Source organism: Lotus japonicus, chromosome 3, assembly GCF_012489685.1.
Source record: "Lotus japonicus ecotype B-129 chromosome 3, LjGifu_v1.2".
Taxonomy (NCBI): Eukaryota; Viridiplantae; Streptophyta; class Magnoliopsida; order Fabales; family Fabaceae; genus Lotus; species Lotus japonicus.
The window spans coordinates 74,393,398-74,418,590 of record NC_080043.1 but is presented as its reverse complement, the minus strand read 5'-3'; the positions used below and the strand labels follow the sequence as shown (position 1 = coordinate 74,418,590).

Here is a 25,193-nt window from a genome sequence, read left to right as displayed (position 1 = left end):
ACCCAACAACCATGCCTCCTCACACCCAAAAAGCATACATCGAATTCAAACAGCAGCAGACCCAAACGCAAAGCAATTACAGTGAGGAGGATAAAGTGCATAGGATGCGTTTGCCACTCATACAATGAGCAATTAGGTCCAGAACCTTGTCTACATTCACAGATTCATTCCGAAATATACAACCATTCCTATGGTTCCAAATGCAATAAATCACTGAAATCCACAGCAGACAAGCTCCTTGTTTCTGAGTTTTGGACCAGCAAGGAAAGATATGCTGCTGAAAATGGTCCTTCCTTTCGCTGGCAAGACTGTAGAGAAGCCCAGCCATTTATAACAAGCCATCCATATGTTCCAAGCCGCTGGACACAAGAAAAGAAGATGGATAGTTGATTCCTCACACTGCGTGCAGAAGGGACATCGTGCCTCTTGAACAGAATGAATCACTTGCCTTCTCCTGAGATTGCTTCTGGTTTGGATCCTATCATGTAGAACCCGCCAGGCAAAAGCAACATCATTAGAAGGGCCACGGGTACTCCAGAGATTCAAGCACACATCATCTCTGAAACTTAACTCAGAACCCTGCAGACAAATATAAGCAGAACAAACAGTAAAGATACCCTCCGGATTAGCATTCCATACCCAGCTATCATGAACATTCGGCTTTGGAACAAAAGTGTGAAGAAAAGTTGAGAGCTGAGTGCCCAATTCCAGCTCATGGCTCCTTAGTACTCTTCTCCATTGTAGATCCCAAAACCAAATACCTTCATGCCAAAACCCCATATCCTTTACACGACTTTGCTTCTCAATGGGAAAATAGGAAAGTTTTGGGAATACTTCGTTTAGCTTCCAATTGTTGAGCCAAGCATCTGTCCAAAATAAAACCTTGTTTCCTTTACCCACTTTCCTACTGAGTTGTCCTTCGAACCATTGACCATTACCTTCCGGAAAGCATGAGTTCTTCAAATCTTGCCACCACACAAAAGCCTTACAATAGTTTCCCTGACCATAATTTGCTATTAACACCTTCCTCCAAAAGTTATCCTTCTCCGTTAGGAACCTCCATCTTCATTTCCCGGACAAAGCTAAGTTAAACCTACCCCAATCCTTGATTCTCAATCCACCTTCTTCCGTTGGCCTACATATACGCTCCCAACTGATCCAAGCTATCTTAGCCCCTTCCTCCGATCCACCCCATAAGAATTTCCTCATGATCCGATGACAACTATTAATGACACCGATCGGGGCTTTGAAGAAAGAAAGAAAGAATAAAGGTATAAAGGATAGGACACTCTTTATCAAGCAAATCCGGCCACCAAACGGGTGGGCTTTGTTCTTCTACAAAGCGAGTCTTTTCTTGACTCTAATAAGCACGGGTTCCCAAAAAGAGATTCTACGCGGGTTGCCCCCTACCAGAAGACCAAGAAACTTGAAAGGAACATAGGAGGCAGTGCAATGCAAAACAGAGGAAAAACCTCTAAGACAAGAATCCTCCATCGCTACACCAATGAGTTTGCTCTTGAAAAAATTCACCTTCAAACCGGATGCTAATGAAGGATCACGCGCTTACCACTACGCCAAAACCAATTGGTGTTAGTGAGGGCGCAACGTTATTTCCTTATAGCGTAGCAGACAGCGCCCCGTTTCGAACGCTACCTAGCAGGCAGGGTGCTGGCCCACACCTGCCAGCCAAACTAGCTGCACAGCATGCCTTCCGTGGGATTCGAACACGGGACCTGGCTCTGATACCAATTGAAGGATCACGCGCTTACCACTACGCCAAAACCAATTGGTGTTAGTGAGGGCGCAACGTTATTTCCTTATAGCGTAGCAGACAGCGCCCCGTTTCGAACGCTACCTAGCAGGCAGGGTGCTGGCCCACCTGGACCCAACAACTAATTCAAAGCATTTCAAAATACATTTGAGAGTCACAACATTATGAGTAGATGTTTCCCCAATAAAGAGTGTGTCATTTGCGAATTGAACCATCGAGATCTCCACTTCTCTATTCCTCCCTAGGCCAAAGCCCTTAAACTTATCAATCACGATAGCCCTTTTAAGGAGACCATATAGCCCTTCAGCAACCACTAGGAACAGGAACGGTGCCAATGGGTCCTCTTGGCGCAAACCCTTTCACATTTTAAACTCGGGGTTTGGGCTACCATTGACTAACACAAAGACCGAATTAGATTCTAGGCATTCACTAATCCAACTCACCCCCTTGTTACAGAAATTCATCCTCTGAAGCATATAGAGCAGGAAATCGCATCTGATTGAGTCATACGCCTTCTCATCGTCAACCTTGAAAACCAGAGTTGGTTTTTTCTTGTTCTTTTCTTCAACAATCACTTCATTAACAATCATCACACTATCTAGCATATTCCTCTCCCCTAGGAAAGCAAATTGATTGGCATCGATCAACTTGGGAAGCACTTCCTTCAACATCTTAGAAAGAATTTTCGACATGATCTTATAGATGCACCCCACAAGAGAAATGGGTCTAAAATCATTGAGGCTCATCGAATTATCCGTCTTCGGAATCAAGGCTATAAACGAAGTGTTACTTCCTTTAGGCCAAGCACCTCTAAGGTAGAAGTCATCAAGAACCTTCTTAATGTCCGTGTGCATAAGGTACCAAAAAGATTTGATGAACTTAAAGTTGAAACTGTTCGGTCTAGGGCTTTTATCTCCCTACAATCCCATATCACTTCTTTTTTTCTTCCATGTCGAAAGAAGCCGTAAGAAGCTCATTATCGGCCCAAGATAGTTGACTGAAGGAGATCCCATAAAGCTTTGGAGCTGCCCACTGATCCTTCTCAAACTTCTTCTCAAAGAAATATTTAACCCTTATTTTCACCTCAGCAGGTTCATCTACCCAGACACCATCAACTTACAACCCCACTAGGGAATTCTTCATTCTTTTCCACTTAATGAACGAGTGGTAAAATTTCGTATTGGAATCCCCTTCCTTAATCCATCTAGATCTGGACTTTTGTTGGAGGAGAGACTCATTTAACCTAGCAACCGTCCAAAATTCAGCTTGAGCATCCTTCCTTTCTTTTATTTCTTCCCCAGACAACCCGACTTCCTCCGCTTTTTTATCAAACCTGGTATTTGCATAAATGCATTAGTATGTATAACAAAGTTGAGTCTAATAGTCCTTCATGAGGCGTTGTCCTCTAGTGGTCGTAGTGATTAGTTGTTTCTTTCAAAGCGTTGGCCCCTCCAGCGTATCATAAAAAAGTTATTTGAATTTCATAAAAAAATTATTATTTCAGCTAGCATATTCCCGGCTTATTAATGTATCAATACACTCATATATAAAACTATTTTCAGTTATATAATCTAAATAAAATTAAATTTAAAAAAAATACAGAAAATATTTTTCCATTAAAATAATTTTCCTTGTGTTCCATAAAATTTCCCTGTGCTTTAGACATTACTCCCTCCGTTCCTAATTATAAGACCTAATACAAAAAATTGCGCTTATTAAGAAAACATTAAATGTGTCTAATTAGTGTGTTGGTTTTTTAAAAATGCATACATTCTTCCATATTTACCCTTTGTTATTTTCTCTCACTAATAAATGGTAGGTGGTAATTAAAACTTTAGAATTGAAAACACACCATTAATGTAAGGGTTATATATGGAAGAGTAGAATACTTTTTGCTAGATTATTGTTAAAGGTCTTATATTTAGGAACTAGAAAATTTTAAAACTAGTTCTTATAATTAGAAACGGAGGGAGTAGTAAAATTTCATATAAGTTCATATAAAATTTATATCCATGCGTAGTGCTATTAGTTAATTAAAATTAAAAGACACATTCATATTTTTTTTTCGAAACAAGAGAATAACATACTCTCTCCGTTTCTATTTAACTGTCTACTTTGAAGAAATTTTTTTGTTCCTATTTAATTGTCAACTTAGCATTTCAAGAAAGCATTAAATGGTGTTTTTACAACAAATGCTCTTGTCAGTACAATAAATGAGGAGAGATAACACATACTTTAAAGGGTAAAATAGAAAAATAATCCTCACTTTTTCTAAAAATCAACAAAATTAATCAGACCCTTAATATGTGTGTCTCCACTCAAATGTGACAGTTAAATATAGGAACGAAGGGAGTATAGTATAAAACAAGAGATAATCAGTACATAAGGAACATAGACAAAGCAAAAAGCAAAGGAGGCACACACTACCAAAAAAGAAAAGAAAAGCAAAGGCACAATAAAACAGAACAAAACACAAGCAGCAAAAGATTAAAACTAAGAGCATCTCCAATGCAAGGTTCTTAATTCTTATTTTTGAGTTAAGAACTAAGAACTGAGTTTTTAATCACTGGAGGGCATGACGTAGAGTTCTTAATTCTTAAAAATAAGAACTAGGTTCTTATATAAGAAGTTTTACTTTTTGAGTTCTTAGCATAAAAAATTAATTTTTTTCTCTCTCATTCATTTAATTTAAGTATTGAATTAACATTTAAATTTAAATCAAAATTATATGAAAATAACAAATATTAATATAATGATATTGTGGGACCAGATGAATAGTGCTAAGAACTAAAAACTCATTTTTGGAAAAAATCTGCAAAGAATTGCTTAAGCACATGTGGCAGTACGAACCCACATTAATAGTGTTAAGAACTAAGAACTAAGAACTAGCATTGAAGATGCTCTAAAGACTACAAAAAGCATAGTTGAATCGAAGCCACGACTTTCCAACGAACCAGCAAGGAGCCCAACAATCAAAACTCAGCAAAATCCACGGGCAAGGCAACGAGTAAGCCAGGAAGAGGAGGCAAGGCACCAAAGCACGTCCTCAAGCATCAAAGAAACAGCCCCAGAAGCACCATAACAGACCAGCTTAGCCAGGAGCCAGCAAACCAATATTGAAAGAGCTCAAACACAGCACAGAAACCTCAGAATAGGCGGCAGGGAACTCATAAAAAACAAAGGACATAAAACCCCAACAATTACCGAATTTATCATAGTGTAACTCAGCATAGTTAAGGCCCCAAAAAAGCCCAAATTTCAGTCTGTCGATTGCATAGTTAAGACACATTCATATTAAAAGGAAAATTATAGATACTGTACATTAAAGTTTGATTTCTTTTATTATTGAGATTCTCACTGGACCCCTTAGTTAAAATATAACTTTTCAACTATCAAATTTCAATTGCTAAGTAGTTTATTTGAATTCATAAAAATTGATACATTATTCAATTTATGTTTTTTTTTTTTTGATTATGTATATGATCTTACAGGCATATTAAACTTATAAAAAGGTTATTAATAACCTAACCTACTTACATTTTCTTAATTTATTTTCATAATTTTATTTCATGTGCTTATGAAAGCAAATAAAAAATCATTATTTGAGAGAAAATTCAGTAATATAATTTTCATGTTAATTTTCTTTTGGATTTGTTTTAAGAACTTTTGATTATGTAAAACCGATTAATACAATACTTATGCAAGTATTTTGATTTGTTTGAATGATTCCTTTTGCTACAATTTTTTTTTCTGTTTGGAGTAATTTATTATGTACCCCAAACTACAAAGCAGAGCACAAAAAGCTGCAAAAATAAAATAAAAATCTAGAGATTTAGCAGCGGTTAAATAGCCGTTATCGTGAAAAAACTATGGACTTTGCTGGCGGTTCAAAGGGCCCCAAACTTTTCTAGTAACTTTTCAGGTGAAAATCTAAGATTGATATTGTTGAGGTAGTGACTTTGGTGGCAGTTTGAACTGTCGTAGTTATCTTGCAGTTGTTTGTGTGGGGATTCTACTAACCGCGCGCCAGTAAAACCTCTTGGCGACGGTCGGTTTTACAGCCGTTGGCCAACTACCGGCACTATTTTTAAGTGGCGGATTTTTTCACCATCGTTTCAACTTACAATTGCCGCAAAAACTGTCTTTTGTTATAGTGCCGGCAGTTCATACCCTTGGATAAATGGCCTATTTCTTGCAATGCCTCCCAAATTGCTGGTGAATTCATTTGTTTACCAAAAATCAGCCCAAACCTTGGTTAAATATATAATTCCCGAAAATCAGTTTGGAACTTTGGTAGATATGACCTTTTACATTCGTGAGTTTAGGCCAATCTTCATTTCATGTTTCGTATGCAAGACCCCACAGGATATTTATAATTAATCAATTGAGTCCCAAGATCATCTTATCTTAAAATTAAATAATCTAACCCCAATCAAATAATTAACTATTCTATACTATTTTTAATCAGAATAAAATCTAGAGCAGGTTAACTAAGATCACCAAATAATGTACTACTAACTACTTGTTATCAAAATGGAGAAATTCACTCTGCAAACACATAAGGCAGAGTTTTTATTTAGTCCAAGGTAGATTGCCTAGCAACATTTAAGCATAAAACACTTATTATACACTCAATGACTGCAAGTCCATATAGGGAGGAGTTTTATTAAGTCCATGGTAATTTGTCTAGGGAACACTTGAATAACACAAGAGAGTAATGTTACCCTGTCAATGACAACAATTCAAACACCACAGTAAGTGCGCAGGGCGAACTGGTCTCTCTGGCCCTTTTCAGTGTAATAATACTTGAGGAACTCAACATGATCAAAAGGCTTAAATAGCAGAGGGTGCTCCTCATCCACCAGCTCCTCCGGTGTTTTTATGATGTATTCTCCTTTCGGAATAGAGAACAACCCTGTAGAGTATCTTGCCTCGTTCCCAGTCATCATCACTCGGTGAAAGGGTGAATGCAACCTCCCGTTTGACCATGCCTGAGAATTTCACATGTGTATCTCATAAATTACAAATTTCCAATATGATTCAATCATAAAAAAATGATAATAATTATATACTATAATACTAGAGGCATGCAATTCTGTTTAAGCCACGAACTTCACATCATAGTGGTAGCTAGTTCTAATGGTGTAAACGACGGATGACGGACTATGCCAGAGAACCAAAAACCCGCCATATATTTTACACATAATGATAGCTAATGGCGGAATATCGTCATGGTACTAGAGAGTCAAAACCCCGCAATGAGATTCCACCATGGCAGCACCACAATGGATATCCTAAAACCATTCCACCATGGCAGCACCACAATGGATATCTTAAAACCATGATTAATTCTGCCAGCAGAGTTTTTTCCATTTACAATTCTCAAACTTGAGACTCTGCTTAAGCAGAATCGGACATGTATACCATTCGAATCCAGTAGTTGTTGATAGTTAGTATGGTTTATTATTTATTTGTTTTAATTAGAAAAGGTGAATAGGAATTTACATGGAGAGAATCACCGATCATAACAACGAAACTTTCGGAGGAAGGCTTGTAGCTTATCCATTTGCCATCTTTGGTGAGCACCTCCAAACCCTCCACCTGATTTTGGTACAATATGGTCACAATGTTTTTGTCTGAGTGAGTGGTGAGGCCTAGCTTTGTGTCAGAGGTTTCAGGGCCTTTGTATTTCATAACCCGGAGGAGGTAATTGGTTGAGTTGAGATGCTCATCCAAGTACTTTTCAACACCCAAACTCTCCAAAACCATCTTCCTAATAATATGATCCAACTCTGATAGCTGCTCAGAGAATGAATTTATAGTTTTGCTGCCAAATTGAAAGAAAATTAATAAGAAATGGGCAAAATAGCAAATATATAAGCACCAAAAACTTAAAACAATAAAGAAATTATAATGAGTACATGCCTGAAACTTGGGTTTCCATCAGGCCACAAGATGTTGGCCATGGCTTCTACTTTCTCAGAGACATTTGCATCATCAATGCCCATGCTCTCAAAAAGTGGAACCATAGGATACTGCCCAACATAACCATGATATGGCTTCTTAGACACATTGAGTAGCTTGGTTTGCAGAGGGAGATTGAAAAGCTCTTCTAGTGAAGCAAAAATTTCCTTGCGAAGGTCTAAAGGAACTTTATCAAAAATGGCTTCAAAGCAACCATACTCAACTAGTGCCTCGTGAACTTTGGATTTCACTGCCTCCCAATTAGCCAAGCTATTGAGGTCAGTGAAGTCAATTACAGGAAGCTTTCGTGTGGTTTCTGAGCCCATATCTTCACTTAATTTCCCTCTCTAATTTTGATTACAAGATTGATGACAATGCAATGCGTATTTAAGCTAAGATTTGAACCCAATCGTGATTGATTACCTGCAGTGCTACTGATTAAGTTATTTAGTACCGTGTACGATTTATATTGTCATGATTGCGACATTAATAATTTCAACATAGTTTTTTATTCTATCATGTTAGTCTATAAAATTTGGCCGATCGATGCAGTCACTTAGTGAAACGATTCTTCCGGTCAAGTTGGTCTGGAAAATATTATTCGGGATTTGGCTTGATTAGATGAATAAAGAAAAGATTATAATAAAAAACTTGTATTTCCTACATACATTACCTTTTTTCCTGTGTTAATTAAGGTATCACACCGTTGATAAACATAAAACTATTATCACTTCACTGTAAACGCACTAAGCAAATTAAGATAGAAGGATGGTTAATGAGTATTTCCTATTTGCAAGAGCTGTAAATTGGGATAAGTGGTTGCTTGACATGGTATCAGAGCCTCTATGACCGAGAGGTCTAAAGTTCGAGTCTTGCTTCCCTCACTTTTTAATTAAAAAGTGAAATTTAATTAAGCATATGGTAGGTGGGCTTGTGCATTTATCCATGTTTCAAGCCTAAAGGGCTCTTACGTGACGAGGCGTGTTAGAATATAATATAAAATCATTCATATAACTCTTACCTAACAGCTTAAGCTTTTGAGATAAGTGGTTACTTTACAATATATTTGTTAAACATTGAAAAATAATGATTTTTCACTTCGTTAAATAAAAGATTATTTTGTAAAGATGATTATGAAGAACATAAGTTGATTTGCGTATACTATAAATTTTATTTGCCGATTGTCCACGCATTTTCCTGCAAAATATTTAGGGAATTCTTAATACCCAATAAATACTTTTGTGAATAATGTCTTGTGCAATTCGCATGAATTTTCTAAGGATACTACATCCTTTAAAAAAAGGCTTAAATAAGTTGTTGGTTCCGAACCTTTATCAAATGTTTGGTTTTCGTCCCTCGCCGGAGTAAAGGTGAGTTTTAGTCCCTAACCTTTGTCAAAAGATTTGGTTTTGGTCCTCCGAAGCTCTAGGTCAACGCCGGAGCTCCGGGAAGCTCATGTGGCATGTCCACGTCATTTAATGAGTTGAGGTGGAATTTTTTATTTCTTTTTCATTTAAAAAATTGCTTAATTCCACTTTGGGTCCCTGATGTTTTAGAAATGTGCGATTTGCGTCCCCCGTGTTTAAAACGTGCGGTCAAGCTCCCTGACGTTTCTAAAACGTGCGATCGAAGCCCTCCCGTCCATATCCGTTTGGTTCCGTCTGTTGACCAAACGAAGTTGCGCCCACATGTAATAAAACAAGCGAATTTACTCCCTGATCTTTCATATTTGTGCAATTTGTCTCCCTAATGTTTAAAAACAGAATTTCAAAAAATAAATCTTTAAAAGATTGTAACAAAAAAAATCATTAATTTGTTTCAGAAAAAAAAAAAAACATATCATTAATCTTGAATGAAAACAAATCATTCATTATCAAAGTAACACAACCTGAAATAGATTCAAATCAACAACAATTCAAGAAAAAAAAATTGAATCTTCAATTCATGTTCGTTAACAAAAACAACACATTTATCAAGAATAGTAATAACAATTTTCTCCCTAGTTCATCTTCCACTTTCAAACACACACATTTCTCTCCATTTTTCATGAAAAAACAGATCCAGCACAAACAAAAAATACATAAATGGCTATGGTGAAGAGAGTGAGATTACAGGTGAAAAAGATGAACTGATTTGGATTTTTTATAATTTATATTTAGTTATATTCTGATATTATTTTGTTTTTTAATTAAATTGTTTTATTTTAAATTTTATTGAAACATGAGGGAGTAAATTCACTCGTTTTAAACATTAGGGAGACAAATTGCACAAAGATGAAAGATCAGGGGGTAAATTCGCTCGTTTTATTACACGTGGACGCAACTCGGTCAACAGACGGAACCAAACGGATATGGACGGAAGGGCTTCGATCGCACGTTTTAGAAACGTCAGGGAGCTTGACCGCACGTTTTAAACACGGGGGACGCAAATCGCACATTTCTGAAACATCAGGGGCCGAAAATGGAATTAAGCCTACAAAAATAAAAAATAAAAACACTAATTAACCTAACCCAGATCTGAAAAAAAAAAAAAAAACTCAGGATTTATCATCTTCATCTCATGATTCATCATCTCTTCTTCTTCTTCAAGCGCCTGATCTTGTCTCTCCGTCTGGCCCGCACCGCACACCGTCTCTCTGTTCGTCGTTCTGGATCCACCTCAAAACCCACAACCCACTACCCCTAAGAACCCAAATTTCCCAGATATACGACCTCCACCACCCAAACTCTGAATAATCTTCGTTTTCGTCTTCAACCTTGAAGCGTGAACGCTTCATTCAAGCTCTGGCAGAACTGTGTTTTCGTGCTCTGGCATATCTGGGTGGAGAATGTGGGTTTTGTGGGTGGAGAAGAGAAAATGAGTTTGAACATTGATTTCACGATGAGAGCAGAATCAGGATTCATTCGATTTGAAGAAAGTGAAGCGGCTCAAAAATCTCGTGCTGCTGCTGTGCTTTCAAAGAATGGGGGCTTGGTTGTGAAGAATTACATTGCTATGCTAGATCCAGTGACTGGTGAGGCTGAAAAAGAATACTGTAGAATAAATGAGTTGGGGGTATTTGTGTTAGAAATGGAACCAGAGCATTGCCAACACTTGTGAATTCCACCGTGAATGCAATAGAGGTATTTTTGCTAAGGCTGATTGTTCTTTGTGATTAATTGAATGAAATGTTCACAGTTTGGTACTGAACTGTCCAAGATTGCAAAACCTCTTCTGCTGATTTTTTACAGAAGCCGCATCTGCTCTCTTTGTGCTTTCTTGGATTGCTTTAGTAGCTTGTAGGGATTTTACATCTCTGTTTCTTCCCTCCGCTTCTTTTTTGCTACTGGGATAGCACCTTGTATAGTTTGTAGCCTTTGTATAGCTACTGCACTATTTCCTCTGTGAAAAAGAATCAATGGTGAAGATGGGGTTGGGGTTGGGGTTGGGGATGGAGTGTCTGTAAATTTCTGGGTTTAGGAGTGTTAAGGAGAAGAAGATGACGAAGGATGATGGTGTTGATGATGAAGAAGAAATCTGGGTGAGGATATTAATTAATTAAAAAGGAGGTTAATTAGTGGGAGTTAATTAGTGCATTGTGGTGAGGGATTAGTTTAGGTTAATTGGGATTTTTAATTAGTGAGTTAATTTCGTTTTTTTTAAATAAATAAATAACACTTGGCCTCATTAATCTCATGTGGCATTGCCACATGGGCCACCGGAGCTCCGACGTTGACCCATAGCTCCGGAGGGACGAAAACCAAACCTTTTGGCAAAGGTTAGGGACAAAAACCCACATTTGCTCCGACGAGGGACGAAAACCAAACATTTAGTAAAGGTTAGAGACCAAAAACTTATTTAAGCCTTTAAAAAATAACTGAGGAGTGTTGAACTCTCTTATTTTTTTTAAGACCACCAGAGCAATGCGCTATATAAGAAATAAAATATTCAAACAAATTTTGATAACATCATATTATATTTAAAAACTTTTAATGAATATCATAAATAAAATATAAAGAAAGTAAATTTATGTGGTAGTTTAGCACTTTATCTTTTAAGCAAATAGTTTGAGGTTTGTATTTCAATTCATATGAATGAAAAATAGTAAAATACTCTGCAGTCAGTCTCATATCACTTGATCCTAAAGGTATAGATAGGAGATTGATTTCACCACTATCAAATATGGGATACCTTGATTAATAGTGTTGATCTATTAATAAATAAGCTAGATTCGTGTTAGGTGAGATCACATGATTGAAAAAGAAAAATGAGGACCACAATTTCCCAAACACACGCAGCTAATATAAGTGGTTGTTCCTAAAGTTGGAACCGATAATTTATCATAATTTACTAACAACTAACATTTACCTATAAGTTGCAATCGCCAGCATACATTCACTTTTCTCCCCTTTGAGGGCTGAGGCTTTGACGCTGGGCGCGAAAATAAAATTTTGCTCTCTGCCTTCAGTCGCGCGGCATGCCCCTACTGCAACAAACGCAAAGGTAACTGATGAATTTGATCTTCCTACGCCGCTATTGCATTTCTTATTGCTTTGTTTGTTTATTCCAATGCTTGTTACTGAGAAATTTGCTGAATCCTGATTGAAATTGAAGATCTATTTGCAATCGGAGATAACCCTCAGTCTTATGCAAGTGTATTGCTTTTGGACATGGTTAATTAATTGAAGATTATAAATGCTTTGATGAGCAATATGAAACTAAACTGTGTGATCGAAATTGTTGAGTGGTTGAAAAGTAGAGGCACTTTAATTTCACAAAATCCTCTGGAACGGTTTAAGAAAAGTTAATCAATCTCCAAAGTAAAGAAGCAGTGATGAGAAAGCATAATAAATTGAAACTCATACATGATTATAGAACACCAAATAAAATGAGATAAATTGCGTACCCGTCGAATCATGAACAGAATAAGGATTGAGTATAACCAGAGTGCGTAAAAGCTATTTTGTGAATACTCTGGAACTAAGAATCAATGCTTGTGACTTAAATAACGTAACTATGTGTGATCAAAATGGAGAAATTCACTGCAAATACATATAGCTAAGAGTTTTATTGAGTCCAAGGTACATTTTTTGGGAACATTAAGCTTAAGCATACAACACTTCTATGGTACACACTCTATGATTGCAAATACATAGGTGGAGTTTAATTAAGTTCATGGTAATTTGTCTAGGGAACATTTGAATCCACAACACAATTACGTAACACGGTCAATGACTGACAGTTCAAAGTTCAAACTCCACAGTAAGTGCGCAGAGCAAACTGATCTCTCTTGCCTTCTTCAGTTTGATAATACTTGACAAACTCAGCATAATCAAAACCCTTAAACAGAAGAGGGTGCTCCTCATCCACCAGCTCCTCCGGGGTTTTTATAATGTACCCTCCCTTGGGAACGGAGAACAGCCCTGTAGAGTATCTAGCTTCGTTCCCCGTCATCATCACTCGGTGAAAGGGTGAATGCAACCTCCCATTTGACCATGCCTTCAAATTTCACAAGACAACATCATAAATCATAAATTTTCAATATGATCCAATCATAATATCAAATGGTAATAATACTTATTGTTAGTATACTAGTCATGACAGTTGGTATGTTTTTTTATGCTACATGTATCTCCACGAGAAACATCTTTGTTCAAACTGCGAACATTCATGTCATGTTGAGTTAGCTCTCCCAGCAATGGGTTTTCCATTTATAATATACAAACAAGAGATCTTACTTAAGAAGAATTAGACATGTGTCACCAGAACCAACTAAGGTAGTTGGTATGGTTTATTTATTTGTTTTATGGAGAGAAGGTAAATAGAACTTACATGGAGAGCTTCACCAATCACAACAAAGAAACTTTCTGGGGAAGGCTTGTAGCTTAACCATTCGCCATCTTTGGTCAGCACCTCCAAACCCTCCACTTGATTTTGGTACAATATGGTCACAATGTTTTTGTCTGTGTGACTGGTGAGGCATTTTCTTGTGTCAGTAGTTTGAGGGGCAGTGTATTTCATAACCCGGAGGAGGTAATTGGTTAAGTGCTCATCCAAGTACCGTTCAACACCCAAGCTCTCCAAAACCATCTTCCTAATAATCTGGTCCAACTCTGATACATGCTCAGAGAATGAATTTATTGTTTTGCTGCCAAATTGAAAAGAAAATTAAGAAATAGGAAAAAGCAAATATAGGCTCCATAAATTTAATTAAAGAAAACATAGTCTAAAAAGCTAAGCTTTTCAAATTAAAATGAGTACTTGCCTAAAACTTGGGTTTCCATCAGGCCACAAGATTTTGGTCATGTTTTCTACTTTTTCAGAGACATTTGCATCATCAATGCCCATGCTCTCAAAAAGTGGGATCACAGGATGCTGTCCAAAGTAACCATGAAAGGGCTTCTTAGACACGTTGAGTTGCTTGGTTTGTAGAGGGAGATCAAACACCTCTTCTAGTGCACCAAATATTTCCTTGCGAAGATCTATAGGAACTTTATCAAAAATTGCTTCAAAGCAACCATAGTCTACTAGTGCCTTGTGAACTTTGGATTTTACTGCCTCCCAATTAGGACTGCTGCCTCTCAAATTATTGAGATTAGTGAAGTCAATAACAGGAAGCTTTCGAGTTTTTCCTTCTCTAATTTGATCAAAGGTTGGACGACAATGCTTATTTAAGCTAGATTTCAACCCAAACGTGCTTGATTAGCTTTGTTGATTATGTTATTTTGTAGTAATAATTCACATTGTCATGACTGCGACATTGATAATATTAAAATATTTGTCACTCTATTATGTTTGTCTAGAACATAGAACATTTGACTTAGAGATGTAGTGACATAATGAAATTGGTATAGCAAACATTATTGAGGTGTTATGGCCTGTTTTTTTTAGGGGTTGGGGAGGGTTGGACTTCCACTCGCAAGTTTTGAATCTAGTCTCTAAGAAATGTCTATCAACTATTTTAGTTTATTTTTTCTTTCTATATATCTTTTATATCACATCGTTAATCATATCCCCTTATCTATTCCTATTGGGTGGAATTGAGATGTGAACTTTTCCATGTTTGGCTTTGGGGGAAAAGTGTGAATTGCGCAAATGAGTATAGATAGAAAGTGATTAGAAAAGGAGTAGATTATTTAAATGATTTAGTATGAGAAAAATGAATAATAATGAATAATAATATAAAAAATACTTTATCCTATCATTTTGTTGAATAAAAAGTAGAATGAGAGAGTAATTACCTTTTATACAAAATCATATTTAATTTTCACTAAAACAAACCATCAGCTTTTGCTTAATGAGGGAAAAAACAAATCCAAAAGGTCAACTCCAACGTCACTATTGTGACCGATATTATGGAGCTAGATAGACACAAGGAATTAGCGTCGACCATTTACCCGACACTAAGTTGACGCTATTAACTTGTTTGAAAACTATGATGAAGAGTAGTCGTGCTATATAGCACTTCTATTTTTTACCCTTAAACTATAGAGTTTACTTTTTCTAATAACCTTTAGAATTTACGGCTGTCAAGAAGTATCAATAACTACATGTGTTGAATGATGTCTTTATGTAACAAAAACTTGTAGTTTGTGGTGGACATCATAAAAAAGATTAAACCCATCATATTGTGATTCATTGTAGAAATTTTGATTTATAAAAATAAATAAATGTTAAATAGTCTTTATGTAACAATATCTAACTATAAATGTTCTTTATTAAGTCCATGTTAATTTGTCTTAGGGAACATTTGAATGCACAACACAATTATGGTGCATTATCAATAACAGTTCAAACACCACAGTAACTATGCAAAGCAAATTGATCATCTCTCTTGCCTTTTTCTTTATTAAATGAATGTTTGAGGAACTCTTCAAGATCAAAAGGCTTATAAAGCAGAGGGTGTTCCTCATCCACCAGCTCCTCAGGTGCTTTTATAATATACCCTCCTTTCGGAACAGAGAATAACGCTGCAGAGTATCTAGCCTCGTTCCCGGTCATCATCACTCGGTGAAAGGGCGAATTCAACCTCCCATTTGACCATGCCTTCAAATTTCACATCATAACATTATAAATTGTAAATTTTCAACATAAGGTTTAATTGAGATAATGTGAATAAGATTTACATGGAAACAATCATTCATCATAACAATGAAACTTTGTGATTCTGAGGAAGGCTTGTAGCTTATCCATTTTCTTCCATCTTTTGTCAGAACCTCCAAACCATCCACTTGACTTTGGAACAATATGGTCAGAATGGCTGTGTCTGTGTGAGTGTCTAGGCCTACCTTTGTGTCACTAGTTTGAGGGCCTTTGTATTTCATAGTCTTAAGGAAGTAATTGGTTGAGTTGAGGTGCTCATCTAAATACTTTTCAACACCCAAACTCTCCAAAACCATCTTTCTAACAATCTGGTCCAACTCTGATAAATGCTCAGAGAATGAACATAATTATAATTTTGCTGCATGCCAAATTTAAAGAAATTAAAATTAAGAAATAGATAGGAAAAGCAAATATAAGCTCAAAAAACTTAATCACAGAAAACATAGTCTAAAAAGCTAATCTAATCATTTGAAATTATAATGAGTACATGCGTACCTAAAGCTTGGGTTTCCATTAGGCCACAAGATTTTGGTCATGCTTTCTACTTTCTCATAGACACTAGTGTTCTTTACCCGTGCGTTGCACGACGATTAAATTTATTGTGAAGATGAATCAGTAATAATGTATTTTAACTTAGTTTAGCCTCTTTTCAGTAAGTATAAAAGATATGAAACTGAACATATGTTACAAACATGTAGATGAATGGACCACAGTAAATGTATTAATTTGATGAAGTTGTAGATACTTCACAGTGTCAACACTTGAATAGTAATAAAAGCCAAGTTTTTAAGTAATGCATTACATTGAAATTGAAATAAGATAAACATAACAATGACAGCAACATAACACCTTATTCGAAATTGTAGTCCATGATTAATGATAAAGACTTCATAACCGAGCTTGTTGTCAATCAAGCATATTTGAGCTATAGAACCTAGAAAGGAACAAAAATATCAGTGCCAATACAAATATAAATTGTGTATAATTTGAAAGTGTTAAACTAACCTTATAGAAACGTCAATACACCTTCAAATTAGATGATCAATAAATTGCTTGTTATCTTTTTTATGCTGTCAACAATAAAGAGAATAACCAACGACTTCAGCAACATACTTTCCAAAAAATGCGCATTCAACCCGAACCCTATTAAGAAAATTGAGAAATTATAAAACCTTACTCATAATAATCAAAGATGGAAAAAATATGAATACGCATTAAACATAGAATGTACCCATCTTGGTCAAGTTCAACAGTAATTCTTTTCTGCTTTGTTCCATCTTTCTCAAACTCAGTTTCAGCACTTGCACCAGTGAGAATTCCAATCACATCTGCAAAATCATAGAAACATTAATCCAAAACCCAGAACAGTAATTTAAAAATCAAAAGACTAAAAAAGCTTATATACCTATAAGAAAAGACGTATAAAGGTCCTTAAACATTATATCAGATATTGGCACAAAATTGTAAGGGCTTAAGTTGATGGCATTGTTGGGAACCAAGCGCACAAATGTATGAATATCAAAGTTGATCTTGAATGGGTGCGAGGTTGGACGAAAATCACGACCGCTTTCACCAACACAAAAAACAAAATCTGATATACACGTCCTTCACTCAGAAAATATTGGAATCGGTATATAAGAGTCTTCTAACCGTAGCATGAATCTTACAACCCTGAAATTCAATAAAATGAGGAAATTTGAGATTTATAGTTTTAAAAAAAAAATAACGTAATACATGGTTATTATGTGAAAAAAGTGATTTACCTTGTTCATGCCTACCAAAAATTATGAGTAAGGTAAAAAGTGATTTACCTTGTTCATAGTTATTATGTAAGGTATACCAAAAATTATTGATATACATGGTTATTATGTGAAAAAAGAACACTAAATTACCTTTTTCATGCCTACCAAAAATTCGAATTTTTTTGAAAAATGATAATCAATAGTGTATGTATACAACTTTTATGTTAACAATTAATTAGGGATTATAAAACAATAAAAAAATATCATTCAAATGACTTTGAATAATGGGTCTCCATAAAAAAAACTGAAATTAAAATGGGCTTCTACTATTTTGGTCCAAAACAATCAGAAGGTGACACTTGTCATGCAAAGAGGGGGGTGGGCGAGAGTCATTCTTGGAGTGCCAACCCATGGAGGTGGGGCTCACAACCTTCCTCTTTTCTAAAGTATATAGATAGATGAATCTTCTAGTATTAATTTATTTTTAAAGTCATTTAATGCTTTCATTGATCTATAAGTTTGAAAAATATTTGATAATAGAGAGAATGATGCTACTCATAATAAATAATTAATGCTCATAACTTCATTTAAAAATGTATGGAATAAAACTATATTTTTTTAACGAAATTAAAACTGAAAATTAATAGCATTTATTAGTTCATGCAGTGATTAATTTGGGAATAATTTAATAATGATTAGAAATATACACTCTATATTTCACATAATTTTTTTTAAAAAAAATATTGAGTGTTGGGTTAAAATATACACTATTAACTGAAATAACGAAATTAAATGAAATAATACAAATAAATTAAATAAGAAAATTTAATTAAATGAGAAATATTGATTTTTTATTTTTTCATTTTGAGAAAGAAAATGCATTTACTCAACTTTAATTTTTCTTCTAATCAGACTCACCAAATTTTGACAATGTCAAATTTGGAATATTTTAAAAAAATGCTAGTATTTTTAATGTGATACTCAGGTATAAAACTTTTTTTAAAAAAACTTGACACTCCTCATTAATATTATTTTACTTTCGAAAAAAAAAAAAACTTGACACATTGATTTTCCTTAGTGAAGCTCTGATGTAGATTTTATTATTATTTTTTTTTTACCCTGAAACAAATAATAGTGAGATTTGTAGGTGAATCTTTGTTTTTTTTATTGGGAAAACTAATTATAGATGAATTTGAGTATAAGAAAAAAATATTTGTATAAAAATTAGAAAATAGATATGGTATGTAATTATGATATAGTAGATGTCAAAAAAATTATGATACTACTTCTCTTAGGCTGTGCCGGATTAATATGATTTAAATACGGTTAATATTTATTTTTTTGAACGAAAAAAACAGAGAGGTCAAATAAATGATTTTCATTGGTAAACCTTTGCAGTAAAAAGTAAAGGCAAACTAATTCATAAGGGAGAAAAAAAAACGAAACTATAAATTTCTGACCTATCTTGCATTCTTGCTTTAATTTAGAAAGGGTTAATTCATAAGGGAGATTTGATTTTAAAAATCAATTATTAATGAAATTTATAATGATCATTAAATGAGTTGTCAATGATGGACCTCAAAACAAAAGTCCAAGAAAAATGGGCTTCAATGAGGTGGTCTGAATGAAGGAGAGGTTGACACTTGTCATCTAATAAAGGAGATTTGGTGAGAATAAATCATGGAATGTCAAGTGTTCTAAGTGGGTCTCACAATGTTATTCTTTTCTATAGTATATAGATTTGCATCATCAATGCCCATGCTCTTAAAAAGTGGTATATTAGGAAATTGCCCAGCATAACTAAAATAAGGCTTCTTAGACACGTTGAGTTGCTTGGTTTGTAGAGGGAAATTGAAGAGTTCTTCAAGTGCACCAAATATTTCTTTGCCAATGTCTACTTTATCAAAAATTGCTTCAAAGCAACCATATACTCAACTAGTGCCTTGTGAACTTTGGATTTCACTGCCTCCCAATTAGGACTAGTGCCCCCCAAATTATTGAGGTTAGTGAAATCAATAACAGGAAGCTTTAGAGTGGTTTCTGAGCCCATATGATCTTCACTTTTCCTTCTCTTATAATTTGATCAAGATTGGACGACAATATAATGCTTATTATTTAAGCTAGATTTGGTGATTAAGTTATTTTGTAGGTATCATTCACATTGTCATGACATCGATAATATTAAAATATTTGTTATTCTATAATGTTTGTCTACTCTAAAAATTGACTTAGAGATGTAGTGACATAATGAAACGATTCTTTTGATCAAGTTGGCTTAGCTAACATAATTGAGGTGCTATGGCTGGCTATTTTACCACGTGAGTTGTCCGGCAAGGCCTGGCAAATATTTCTTTTGGAATGTCTGAAGGAACGTTATTAAAAATTGCTTCAAAACAACCATAGTCTACTAGTGCCTCGTGAACTTTGGATTTCACGGCCTTCCCAATTAGTTAAGTTATTGAGGTTAGTGAAGTCAATATAACTGGAAGCTTTAGAGTAGTTTCTGAGCTCATCTCTTCACTTTTCCTTCTCTAATTTGATTGCAAGATTGAGGACAATGCTTATTTAAGCTAGGATTCAACTCAAGTCAGCCTTTACAACTGACTTTAGTTTTTGTGAATTTTTATTTTCGAAAGGGCCAAGTGAGCTGCACCAGCTAAATTGGCACTAAATTGCAGCGTTGGTTGCATGATCAACTCTATAAGTTTGCTTCAATACATTTAACATGAGGCATGCTGTCGACTCTTGACTTAATCTACAATTAATATTTCTTTTATTATTTAAGCCCATCTCATTCGTTTGGCTGATGTCAAAATACACATGTTGAATAAAAATAATTTAAATTGGAAAATAGAAACTACATGCAAGCAAAAAATAGTTAAGGGATGTGAAAACCTCTTTTTGTAGTAGTGCAATATACTTTTAGCTTTCTGCCAATATACTTTTAGCCTTTTGTCAATATACTTTTAGCTTTCTAAAAAAAAAAGAAACTACACATCAGCAAAAACCTACACGCAAGCACTCCACTTCATCAATCAATTACAGGGATGTGAAAACCTCTTTTTGTAGTAGTGCAAGGAACGAAAACCACATAGTACAACAAATTAAGGGATGTAAACCAATGAAATTTTAATTGAGGGATGAAAAATAATTCGCTTTAGTTTAGGGGTGAAAAACTTATTTAACCCTTTTTTTTTCTTAAGCATGATATTTTCACAGTCGATAGTTGTTATTTTAATCCCTCACCCCAGAGTCAGCTTGCACATTAAGTGATAGGGGAGTAACCAAATCCGTGTAAGTGATTTTTTTGGCTTCATCCTTTTTATGTTTTTTTCTTTTCCAATTTCACTAATTAAATCAAAAACTTTGTATCTAGTCTACAATTTACAAGGGTAATCATGGAATGTAACTTAGCAGAGGTTGTGGAGGCGGTTCTTTGTAGTGGCATTTTGGTCAATTCTTACTTAGAGCTAGTTTGTGATATCCATCAGGTGATCCTACCTCGTCTTGAAGTCATATCCCAACTAGTTGCGCACAAAGCAAATGCGATAGCAGATAATCTTGCTAAGTAAATAAAAGCCAGGTTGATTACTTGGGGTTTGTTCTCTAACCTCCATCAATGTCCAACTACTAGAGTTTTTTTTAAATAAGCTAAATAGTATTAAAGTGAAGTATTAGGGTACTTCAACCCAAAGAAAATATAAGAAAAAGAAATTTACAAGAGATAGGAGAAGAAGAAAAAAAATGCAGAAATGTAAATTAAACAGGGTCCAAGGGGAGTATATACTCTTGGCTCAAAACAGACGCACTTTAGCCACAGTATGCCAATCATCGAACAACAACAGTTCCCAAAGCCACAATTTGAGCCTAAAAAACAAAACGAAAGCACCCAACAACCATGCCTCCTCACACCCAAAAAGCATACATCGAATTCAAACAGCAGCAGGCCCAAACGCAAAGCAATTATAGTAAGGAGGATAAAGTGCATAGGATGCGTTTGCCACTCATACAATGAGCAATTAGGTCCAGAACCTTGTCTACATTCACAGATTCATTCCGAAATATACAGTCATTCCTATGGTTCCAAATGCAATAAATCACTGAAATCCACAGCAGACAAGCTCCTTGTTTCTGAGTTTTGGACCAGCAAGGAAAGATATGCTGCTGAAAATGATCCTTCCTTTCACTGGCAAGACTGTAGAGAAGCCCAGCCATTTATAACAAGCCATCCATATGTTCCAAGCCACTGGACACAAGAAAAGAAGATGGATAGTTGATTCCTCACATTGCAGGAAGAAGGGACATCGTGCCTCTTGAACAGAATGAATCACTTGCCTTCTCCTGAGATTGCTTCTGGTTTGGATCCTATCATGTAGAACCCGCCAGGCGAAAGCAACAACATTAGAAGAGCCACGGGTACTCCAGAGATTCAAGCACACATCATCTCTGAAACTTAACTCAGAACCCTGCAGACAAATATAAGCATAACAAACAGTAAAGATACCCTCCGGATTAGCATTCCATACCCAGCTATCATGAACATTCGGCTTTGGAACAAAAGTGTGCAAAAAAGTTGAGAGCTGAGTGCTCAATTCCAGCTTATGGCTCCTTAGTACTCTTCTCCATTGTAGATCCCAAACCCAAATACCTTCATGCCGAAACCCCATATCCTTTACACGGATTTGCTTCTCAATGGAAAAAGAGGAAAGTCTTGGGAATAATTCGTTTAGCTTCCAATTGTTGAGCCAAGCAATTGTCCAAAATAAAACCTCGTTTCCTTTACCCAGTTTCCTACCGAGTTGTTCTTCGAACCATTGACCATTACCTTCCGGAAAGCATGAGTTCTTCAAATCTTGCCACCACACAGAAGCCTTACAAGAGTTTCCCTGACCATAATTTGCTATTAACACCTTCCTCCAAAAGCTATCCTTCTCTGTTAGGAACCTCCATCTTCATTTCCCCAACAAAGCTAAGTTGAACCTACCCCAATCCTTGATTCTCAATCCACCTTCTTCCTTTGCCCTACAGATACGCTCCCAACTGATCCAAGCTATCTTAGCCCCTTCCTCCGATCCACCCCATAAGAATTTCCTCATGATCCGATGACAACTATTAATGACACCGATCAGGGCTTTGAAGAAAGAAAGAAAGAATAAAGGTATAAAGGATAGGACATTCTTTATCTAGCAAATTCGGCCACCAAACGGGAGGGCTTTGTTCTTCTACAAAGATAGTCTTTTCTTGACTCTACTAAGTACGGGTTCCCAAAAAAAGATTCTACGCGGGTTGCCCCCTACCAGAAGACCAAGAAACTTGAAAGGAACATAGGAGGCATTGTAGTGCACAACAGAGGCAAAACCTCTAAGACTAGAATCCTCCATCGCTACACCAATGAGTTTGCTCTTGAAAAAATTAACCTTCAAACCGGATGCTAATTCAAAGCATCTCAAAATACATTTGAGAGTCACAACATTCTGAGTGAATTTCCCCAATAAAGAGTGTGTCATCTGCGAATTGAACCATCGAGATCTCCACTTCTCTATTCCTCCCTAGGCCAAAGCCCTTAAACTTATCAATCACGATGGCCCTTTTAAGGAGACCATATAGCCCTTCAGCAACCACTAGGAACAGGAACGGTGCCAATGGGTCCTCTTGGCGCAAACCCTTCCACATTTTAAACTCGGGGCTTGGGCTACCATTGACTAACACAAATACCGAATTAGATTCTAGGCATTCACTAATCCAACTCACCCACTTGTTACAGAAATTCATCCTCTGAAGCATATAGAGCAGGAAATTGCATCTGATTGAATCATACGTCTTCTCATCGTCAAACTTGAAAACCAGAGTTGGTTTTTTCTTGTTCTTTGCTTCAACAATCACTTCATTAACAATCATCACACTATCTAGCATATTCCTCTCCCCTAGGAAAGCAAATTGATTGGCATCGATCAACTTGGGAAGCACTTCCTTCAACCTCCTAGAAAGAATTTTTGACATGATCTTATAGATGCACCCCACAAGAGAAATGGGTCTAAAATCATTGAGGCTCATCGAATTATCCGTCTTCGGAATCAAGGCTATAAACGAAGTGTTACTTCCTTTAGGCCAAGCACATCTAAGGTAGAAGTCATCAAGAACCTTCTTAATGTCCGTGTGCATAAGGTACCAAAAAGATTTGATGAATTTAAAGTTGAAACCGTTCGGTCTAGGGCTTTTATCTCCCTACAATCCCATATCACTTCTTTTTTTCTTCCATGTCGAAAGAAGCCGTAAGAAGCTCATTATCGGCCCAAGATAGTTGACTGAAGGAGATCCCATCAAGCTTTGGAGCTGCCCACTTATCCTTCTCAAACTTCTTCTTAAAGAAATATTTAACCCTTATTTTCACCTCAGCGGGTTCATTTACCCAGACACCATCAACTTACAACCCCACTAGGGAATTCTTCATTCTTTTCCACTTAATGAACGAGTGGTAAAATTTCGTATTGGAATCCCCTTCTTAATCCATCTAGATCTAGACTTTTGTTGGAGGAGAGACTCATTTAATCTAGCAACCGTCCAAAATTCAGCTTGAGCATCCTTCCTTTCTTTTATTTCTTCCTCAGACAACCCGACTTCCTCCGCTTTTTTATCAAACCCGGTATTTGCATTAGTATGTATAACAAAGTTGAGTCTAATAGTCCTTCATGAGGCGTTGTCCTCTAGTGGTCGTAGTGATTAGTTGTTTCTTTCGGAGTGTTGGCCCCTCAGCGTATCATAAAAAAGTTATTTGAATTTCATAAAAAAATTATTATTTCAGCTAGCATATTCCCGGCTTATTAATGTATCAATACACTCATATATAAAACTATTTTCAGTTATATAATCTAAATAAAATTAAATTTAAAAAAATACAGAAAATAATTTTCCATTAAAATAATTTTCCTTGTGTTCCATAAAAAATTCCCTGTGCTTTAGACATTAGTAAAATTTCATATAAGTTGATAGTAGTGCTATTAGTTAATTCAAATTAAAAGCACTATAATATAAAAAGACACATTTGTATTTTTTTTTCGAAACAAGAGAATAACATACTCTCTCCGTTCCTATTTAACTGTCTACTTTGAAAAAAAAAATTTGTTCTTATTTAATTGTCCACTTAGCATTTCAAGAAAGTATTAAATGATGTTTTTTACAACAAATGCTCTTGTCAGTACAATAAATGAGGAGAGATAACACATACTTTAAAGGGTAAAATAGAAAAATAATCCTCACTTTTTCTAAAATCAACAAAATTAATCAGACCCTTAATATGTGTGCCTCCACTCAAAGGTGACAGTTAAATATAGGAACGAAGGGAGTATAGTATAAAACAAGAGTTAATCAGTACATAAGGAACATAGACAAAGCAAAAAGCAAAGGAGGCACACACTACCAAAAAAGAAAAGAAAAGCAAAGGCACGGTAAAACAGAACAAAACACAAGCGGCAAAAGATTAAAACTAGAGCATCTCCAATGCAAGGTTCTTAATTCTTATTTTTAAGTTAAAAACTAAGAACTGAGTTTTTAATCACTGGAGGGGATGACGTGGAGTTCTTAATTCTTAAAAATAAGAACTAAGTTCTTATATAAGAAGTTTTACTTTTTGAGTT

The 25,193-nt window shown here is 35.6% G+C and overlaps 2 protein-coding genes and 1 pseudogene across 2 annotated transcripts; all 3 read right to left on the bottom strand.

Annotated features, from left to right (window-relative positions):
- Positions 1 to 6,305: 6,305 nt before the first annotated feature.
- On the bottom strand, positions 6,306 to 8,125 carry LOC130745851 (probable 2-oxoglutarate-dependent dioxygenase AOP1). Its single transcript, XM_057598255.1, has 3 exons — positions 7,697 to 8,125; positions 7,277 to 7,598; positions 6,306 to 6,762 (listed from the first exon to the last, which is right to left on the bottom strand). Exons 1-3 carry the CDS (start codon positions 8,059 to 8,061, stop codon positions 6,514 to 6,516), a joined length of 936 nt encoding a protein of 311 aa, XP_057454238.1. The 5' UTR covers positions 8,062 to 8,125; the 3' UTR covers positions 6,306 to 6,513.
- Positions 8,126 to 12,752: 4,627 nt separating this feature from the next.
- Positions 12,753 to 14,464, bottom strand: LOC130744709 (probable 2-oxoglutarate-dependent dioxygenase AOP1). The gene is made up of 4 exons (XM_057596868.1): positions 14,457 to 14,464; positions 13,980 to 14,411; positions 13,547 to 13,862; positions 12,753 to 13,213 (listed from the first exon to the last, which is right to left on the bottom strand). The coding sequence occupies exons 1-4, from the start codon at positions 14,462 to 14,464 to the stop codon at positions 12,965 to 12,967; spliced, it is 1,005 nt and encodes a 334-aa protein (XP_057452851.1). The 3' UTR covers positions 12,753 to 12,964.
- Positions 14,465 to 15,423: 959 nt separating this feature from the next.
- On the bottom strand, positions 15,424 to 19,609 carry LOC130744708 (probable 2-oxoglutarate-dependent dioxygenase AOP1.2; annotated as a pseudogene).
- Positions 19,610 to 25,193: the final 5,584 nt, after the last annotated feature.

Coding starts and splice junctions, on each gene's coding strand:
- LOC130745851 (XM_057598255.1), bottom strand. CDS start 8,061: ATGGGCTCAGAAACCACACGAAAGCTTCCTGTAATTGACTTCACTGAC. Junction 7,599..7,696: donor GATGGAAACCCAAGTTTCAG/GCATGTACTCAT, acceptor TCAATTTGGCAG/CAAAACTATAAATTCATTCT. Junction 6,763..7,276: donor TGATCGGTGATTCTCTCCAT/GTAAATTCCTAT, acceptor TGAAATTCTCAG/GCATGGTCAAACGGGAGGTT.
- LOC130744709 (XM_057596868.1), bottom strand. Junction 13,863..13,979: donor GATGGAAACCCAAGTTTTAG/GCAAGTACTCAT, acceptor TCAATTTGGCAG/CAAAACAATAAATTCATTCT. Junction 13,214..13,546: donor TGATTGGTGAAGCTCTCCAT/GTAAGTTCTATT, acceptor TGAAATTTGAAG/GCATGGTCAAATGGGAGGTT.